The sequence below is a fragment of the Gavialis gangeticus genome, unplaced genomic scaffold, assembly GCF_001723915.1.
Source record: "Gavialis gangeticus isolate Ggan-Ray unplaced genomic scaffold, GavGan_comp1, whole genome shotgun sequence".
Taxonomy (NCBI): Eukaryota; Metazoa; Chordata; order Crocodylia; family Gavialidae; genus Gavialis; species Gavialis gangeticus.
Genome location: NW_017728992.1, coordinates 181,725,663 through 181,733,713, shown reverse-complemented (window position 1 = coordinate 181,733,713; position 8,051 = coordinate 181,725,663). Strand labels below are relative to the sequence as shown.

The 8,051-nt window shown below is 41.1% G+C and overlaps 1 protein-coding gene across 1 annotated transcript in view; it reads right to left on the bottom strand.

Annotated features, from left to right (window-relative positions):
* Nucleotides 1-2,320: 2,320 nt before the first annotated feature.
* The window catches only part of DEPTOR (DEP domain containing MTOR interacting protein), a 185,739-nt gene continuing 180,008 nt past the window's right edge, over nucleotides 2,321-8,051 (bottom strand). The window contains exon 9 of the mRNA XM_019528105.1: nucleotides 2,321-3,551. Within this exon, the coding sequence (XP_019383650.1) occupies nucleotides 3,423-3,551 (129 nt within the window). The 3' untranslated portion in view covers nucleotides 2,321-3,422. The remainder of the gene's footprint in view (nucleotides 3,552-8,051) is intronic.

Genomic DNA, 8,051 nt, shown 5'->3' with positions numbered 1-8,051 from the left:
TGTGTACTACCCTGTAAACAATGGAACAGAATCAGAGCTGTTATCAGTTGTCATAGCTCCACTGACTTCACTATAACAGTTTACAGGACCTGGGATGTGCCAGAACGGCCAGAATGTCTTTTCATTCTAGGTCACTTACTGCTGCACAGATTTTCATACCCTCATTCATGCTTGCTCCATGTATTTGTTAGTACTTCTCATGCACTAGGATTTCACCCGTTATGGGGGACTTTTATCTCCAGTGAAATCTGTGGAGATTTACTGTTAACTTAAATGGGCCCAGAATATCCTGAGAGTATGCAGAGCCTAGCATATTGAGAGATCACACTATAATTGGTGTGATATTGTCATAGCTATCGTGTGAAAATTGTCATCAGTATCTTTAAGAAACTGTACATTTTGAGTGTGTAGGTCATTTTAAAAACACTTCACCAATACAGGAATTAGAGAGAAGTTATTAAAATCTATATCATATATTAAGTTCAGAACACAGAATGGAAATTCCCATTAAATGGGAGTCAGAAAATGGCATTCAACTACCATAAAGATGAATGTTTTAGGAATTAAAATGCCATATTCAAGAATTATATCCTCAAAGCATCACCCCTCCCACTCCCATATCCTTTTCTACTGAGGTTTCACCAGGTCTAAGTTTTTCAGTATTGAGCTAAATTCTGTTTGGGTTTATTAATTATCTGTAGGCTACAGGGAAGTTGTAGCAATACAATCAAGGGACACAGAAGAACCACACTGGTATTAGCAAAATGTCAGCAATCTCTAAAAGAGAACCCTTCATATGTCAGTACTGAATTCATGCTAAGATTTAGAACTTATATTTACAGAGAAGTAAAAAAAAACCTAAGAAACAAATTAGAAATATTTGAGGAAGTATTATCATGCCTATGTAAGCTGAATGGAAGTCAGTGTACCATTCTAGCAACTTTTTAGGATTTCATTCTATTCCTTTTAGTAGAATTCCTTAGGAATTGGACAAAGCCTTAAATTTTATGTCATATAGGCCACATCCAGATGAGTGTGGACGTTTGGTTTCCTGGGGACAAGTAGCAGTGACACTCTGGTGCTGGCAGCCGTGCTGAGTATGAAGGTCATTTTAAAATCACTTTACCAGTACAGGACTTGGAGAGAAGTTATTAAAATCTGGGTCATATATTAAGTTCAGAACACAGAATGGAAATTCCCATTAAACAGCAGTCAGGAAATGGCATGCCACATGTGCTCTGGTGTTGCCAACTGTGCTGGCCTCAGCAAACTTACCTGGGGCCTTGGGGGCCAGGGAAGCTGCAACTGTATCACTCCTGCGGCTGGGAGCCTGGCCATCAGCCAGACTGTGGCTCTGGATGACCAGGCTCCTGCTTTGGGCAGTGCACACTGCCGCTCCACTTTTTTCTGCGTGGGGTTTTTTGCCCCCAGGATGTCTTGGGATCAACACCCCCCCACCACCACACACACACAACAGGTAGCAGCATGGGGAACACCTGAATTTGCAGTGTGTAGCGCTACAGATAGGTCTGTGGGGGCCACGTACTGCATGGCCGTGCTTGTCTGGATGCAGCCATAATGTTATGCAGTGTGGAAATGTTAGTATATTAAAATCCCTTTTTGATGTCATATATATTTAAGACGCACAGTTCAGTATGTTCTGTTGAATCTATTGAAAGTCTACAAATAATCTTATATTTAGTATAAGGAATAAGTAATTGTGATATAAATGATACAAAAGGAATCTGCTGAATACAAAACTCCTCTGCATGATTAGTGCTGCAAACTTGAGGAAAATATGAGGAATTTTCACTGAGAGTTAGCCATGAGTTTCTCTTTTCTGCTCATATATAATTTCAGCTCTGATGGTGCAAGCTCACATGATCACATGGTACTAAAGTCTTCTTGATCCTTTGATGAAGTCTGATCAAGTATCTGAATGAGTGAAAATCATACTGCAAGTGCTGTTTTTAAAAGAGACACAATCAAGACTATTAGTAGGAAGGAAATACCAAAAATTAAATTAAGGCTTGTTGGCATTTTCACACTGATGGTCAAACTTTAATTTTTTTACTAAAAAAGTCTATAAACTGAACAGTATAGAATGCCTGCAATGTGTCTTTATACTTTGTGAACAAGAATGTATATGGTACATTCAATTCATCTTATTTCCAAAGAGTAGTCTATGGCATTCCACTTACCACAGAATGATCAAGAAGTAATTTTGACTGAGCAGAATATATCACTTATAGATTTGTTAGAAAAGGTTTTTCATAAATTCATTTGCAAAATAAATCCTGCTGTTTTACAAAGAAGAAGAGTCAATTAAATACAATATTTTATTAATAATAGCATCAATTGCAATTTATCTGGCATGTATATGGTTTTCAAACATTTACTAGTTCGAAAATGCTGATAATCAAAGTTTAAGTAAACACATTCAAGTGCACTGCTTCAATTTGAAGTGCACTGTACCTGCTGAATCAACTGAATATTTCAAAGCTAATGTTAATACCATGATTTGTTCACTTTACCTCTCAAGAATATTATCCCTCTTCTAGCAACAGGGGTGTCCAAACTTTGTTTAAAATTGTCAAAATGCCAGGAGACTGAGCCATATGTACATTACACATGAGGTAAAGAGATCAACATTTTCAAACTGGGACAGCTCTGAGTACTTAGGCAGCAAAATAAATGGCCTGATTTTCAACAGCCAACATTTTAAAACCAATGCACATATCTATAACATTTGTGAATTCTTGCGTTTTCCTTCCTAGAATAGTATCTTCAGATATTTGTAAGGTTTACCCGTCACTGATACCTGAATGCCTGCCATAGAGCATGAATGATTTTTTTCTGTTTATGTACACATTTAAATGTTGTTTGCTGGTTGAATTTACAGGCAACAAAACCATGAATCTGAGCAATTTCTTAACCCTGTGATTGAAGGGAGAGAGCGACACTTGCTTTGGGGACTGCCCTATAGACACCCATAAATTACATGGAGGGGATATGCCAACCTGAACGTTGTGCAAATCATGCATGAATGCTGGCCAGCAAACAACTTGTTATCTTGCCTCTTCTCAAGCATGTTGATCAAATGGTTGAACAGCAGGGAAAATTATGCACAACCTTTTAAGATAGCCTCCCAACAGACACACATACAGTTGGACTTGTCAAACTAAAGGCCTCATTCTTGGCTTCAGCAAGCAAGGTTCGGTCTTAACTGCTATTTTGTTGGTATCTGTTGTTCATTCATTGAATTTTAACCAGCGTTTACTAGTTAGCAAGAGGGGAAAAACACCTGTAAAGGAAAATAATCTAGGTAGATAAGTCAGGGTTTTGGCTCCCTTCCATCATTTTGTCTTGTATCGATTCTTTGTTATTCTGTTCACAATGTGTCCACCAAGGGAATTTCCTTCTCAGGATTCCATTTCCTCCATCACCTCCATGACAATAGTTCGAGGGCCAGTCAGAATGAGATTGCTCACTGTCCTGTAGTCTGCATGGAGAACATTGAGTCCATTGACAGAAACCACAAACTGACAGACCTAGCAGGAAAAGAGAAGACACAAGCAGCCATCCATTAGCGCTGCTCTGTATGACTGTTTACTGATACACTATAAGCACCATGGTCCAAAATATTCGTAAAGCACTTTGGAATAGCTATGTGTGGCACCCCTTAAATATTCTACAGTTCTAAAGGTTTCTACCTTTTACAGATTAATTTTCTATTACTGAGATGTGAAATATCACTGGGCATGGCAGGATCTTCCAAAACTGTGGGATTCTAAGCAATCTGACTACACCTGGGGGGGGGGGCGGTCAGCCCCCAGTCCATGGGCCAGATCCACCCTGCAGTGCCGTGTCATTAAGCCTGCCAGACTTCCACAGGTCCGGAAATTTGGTGGTGGGGAGGGAAGTGGTGGCAGCATTAATTGCTATTTCCCTGCTGCCAAATTTCCAGACTTGTGGTGAGCCTGGCTAGATCAGAGGTGCAGGACTGGGAGGGTGTGAGCCCAATTCCCACAAGAGAACAAGCACAAGGATTAGCCCCCCACCACTCATCTGGCCTGCAGGGCCAAAGGGCTGAACACCATTGAAATACCTCATTTATTTTCTTTATAAACACTAAAATTTACAGCAGGGGTGAGAAAAATATGGCCCATCTGGAGGAGGGGCACATCTGGGCCACCAATTGATTGTATCCAGCCCATGTCTGCCCCTGCAGCATTCTGCATGGAGTCAAGCCCCTCCTACTCCTGCCTGGTGCAGCCTGCACCATGCTCCTGCCTGCACCTGCCCCATGCCCACCAACAGCACTACCCTAGCCCTGGCCAGTGCAGCCAGCATGCAGAGTGCTGCTGCTGCAGCCATTCGGGGACTGCTCAGATCCCCCTGTCTCCAGAGGCTCCTCCTCCTGCCCCTGCTGCCTGCTTTGGGCAGCAGGTAGCACGGGGAAGCAAACAGAGTGGGGGCAGACCACAATGCACTGAACTGGTCAGCTCTGCTGCATGTGCCCCATGCCTTTCCCCCCTTCCTTCTCTCCACCCCTGGCCAGCTCCCGGGATCTAGCTCACAAGCAGTCTCCACTGCATCATGCGCACCCCCTCCTACTGCCCCCCACACCCTCCCACCCAATATACTAAAGTAAGACTTTATTTTGAGCTATTATGCAAGCACCTCTAGATACACTACTCAAAAAAACATATATCAGGACAACAAATATTTTTTATCAAATTTAAATATTCTATAGTAGTTTTTTTATTTTTAGTAAATGATTTGTATATCTATGATTTGGTAAATAAATTATAATTTGTTAAATTGTATTTTCTAAACATTTTATGTGTGTGGCACTTGACAGCTCACCAAAACTTGTTAAGTGGCCTGCCAGCTGAAATAATTGCCCACCCCTGATTTACAGGGTACTTTACTGACACGCTGCATAACTAGGCTCCAGTCTACAATCTGAATCCCTAGTCCTGCACTGTTATACATATGCTTAATTCAGGCTTCCTGTAGAGTGCTATGGAAATCAATAAAACCATTCACAGTTGTCAAACTAAGCACGGGATTAGAAATTTTCAGGATTCAGGCTAAAGGTGAAATGTTTCTCCCATTTGAATAAATAGTAAAATTTCCATTGACTTAAAAGACACCAATTTTTTCTGAGAGATGCTGGAATGCCTGTAATCAATGGAAGTTAGACATTTAGCACTAGAGATGGTCAAAACATGAGTTGGGCGTTTTTGCAGAAAATCCTTAGGAAAAATCATTTTTTCTTACTATCCTATAGACACTATGATTTTTCATTGAAAAACTGAAACATGAGAAAGTGAAGCATTTTTAGCTTCAATTTCCCTATCTGTAAAATTTGTTTGCATAGGTATTTTCATATTGTCTTTTGAAAATTGCTCTAAAAGATGATAAATGTTCTTAGAGATGCAAGATTTACAAAGCAAGAGTTTTTTTTTTTAATAGTTGGGAGAGATGTTAAGTAAGTTTGAGGGCTCAAACGCCCTTCTCATCTAAGAAGGAAACAGATTACGCTTAAGATAAATACCAGTTAGGACAATTACTTTTATTAACTTTATGTTAATTAATGTAATTGCCTAAAAAAGGAAGCATACAGTAAACCACTCTGTTTCCTATCTCACAGTCCTCAAGGGAAACTTTCACAAAACCAGGCTGCAAACAGAGATCATAACATAAGTACATACCAAAAACTATGGACTCAATCCACACAGAGGTTTTATGGCTCATTATAACTTATCTATTCTTTCTGCTAACCTCTCTCTGCTCCACAGGTGATAACCACCCTCTTCCCTTTTGATTGGTCTTATTCATCAACATAGTATATACAACTATAGCAACAATCTTTACTTGGTCTATAACATAATAGGATTAAATGAAAAAAATTGTAAGTCAAACAGGACAGTATTCACTTAGGACTTTTTCAAGCTAATCAGCAGGTCAGCTGGTAATGTACCTCCATTCCTTCCTTGGAAAAAAACTGTTTAAGAAGAGCTTATACTAATGAGAGAGGCTTTTGTTTTGTTGATGGGCTGATAAATGCTGTTATCAACTCCCTGCTGCCCCCCTTGCTGGTCAGGAGCAGCAAGAGGGCGGTGGCACTCCCTAATCAGAGCATCCTGCCAGGGTCTGGCCATGCCCCTCCTCAGCTCAGCACTATAGAAGGGAAGGGAGGGCTGCTCTAGCACCCGCTGACTTCTAGCCTGAGCTACAACAGGCATATGCCTACATTTCTTCAGTCCAGAGGGAATGGCTGTACAGTAGCAAACTGATTCAATGTAGGCAGGTTAGACTAACCTGCAAAGATTGCATCGATTCAGGCTCAGGCTTTCTGAATGTCTACCCCTAGCCCTGGGGTTCATGGACTGTAGCCTTGGTGGGAAGCTGGACATTCAGCACATTTTAGGAATCAGCTACATTAATTTAGGCAGTTTTATTGTGGTTTAACTGTATCCACACTACAAGTGCTACTTTTCTGTGTAGAAAAGACTTTTGTAAATTTCAAAACACTTGGCTGAAAAAAATTATCTCACCAGCCTGCCTGAAGTGTGTCCTTAACTAGCCTTCAGAAGGTATACCCATTTAGCTTACAATACAGATTTTGACTGTGCCTAAAAGCTTCTCCCAACTCCCACAGCATTGTGAAGACCTTCTGTGCCTTTCCAAGATGTCATCAAGTTTTACTGAATTATTACTTTGGCTCCAGTATAATATTTCTGTTCACTTAAAACAGAGTTACAAAAACAACATTGTCTGTTCTTGCTTAATGCAATTTTTGGATGTTGAATGGCTGACATTTATTTTACTGCTGTATAAGCTAGAGTACAACTTATCTGGGAGGTTTGCTTGTTTTGAAATACTGCCTATTTAGTATTAATCATATTTATTACTGTAGTACTTATGGGCCAACCAAGAATGAGGCTCCATTGTGCTACACCAATGCTTTTCAACCTTTTTTCATTTGTGAACCCCTAAAAATTTTTGAACTGAGGTGCAAACCCTTTTGGAAATTTCAAGTGGAGATGTGGATCCCTATGAATTATAAGTGTGGGTATTCACAGACTTTTGATTGATCATAGTCATCTTTCACAGATCTCTCAGGCATAGTATACAGACTTCTAGGAGTCTGCGGACACAGGTTGAAAACCACTGTGCTATACATTTTACAGAGTAGCAGAGTCCCAGCCTTGAAGAGTGTACAGTATAACTAGTCAAGAAAAGCCCTAGGCACCATAGAGATACTAAAATAGGCAAGCAGATTGAACAATTGTCACGTTAAATTCCACAAGTTTTGGAGTGGATTTAGTTAGTAGCTCATCTGAATGAGAAAAAAAGGGACATGATTATGAGTGATGGACTCAGAAGGTCAAAGAGGGGAAGAGGAACAGATTTGACATAAGCCAAGGTGGATAAACTACATGGGATAAGGAGAGAAAGGACTAAAGCAAATGGCAAAGAACAAGGAAAGTCCAGTCAAACAGTGTGAAATTCTCTGAATGTCACAAAATCTCAGCCTTGGCAGCTTTAGCAGCTGTTCTGGCTGGCTGGAGTTTGTCTCGCTCCTCTGCCATTTTTCCCCAAGGCCCCATACAGGAAAAGGCGAAGGAAACAGAGGCTTAACCTTGGTACTAGTGCCTCCATATTCTGTGTGTGGGGCTCCCCTGCACTGGTCCATAAGAATGCTAAGAAGAGGGGTAACCTTACTGGGCCTTGTTTCACTACCTCCACAGCAGCTTTTGCAGCTGCTTCTGGTAGCTAGAATCCCTTTTTTGATGCTAACGTGCAATCTAACCCAGGAGGTGCACAGCCCCACCAGGGGGGATGCCTTGTTGGACTTGGTGTTGTCCGCGGGCGATGACCTGGTGAGGGGGCTGCGGGTGCTTGACCCCCTGGGCGACAGTGACCACTGCCTGCTAGAATTCACCATTCAGCGCAAGGTAGCAAAGGCAAGCAGTCAGGTGGTGGCCCTAGATTTTAGGAGGGCGAACTTCAACGAGCTAAGGAGGATAGTTGGAGAA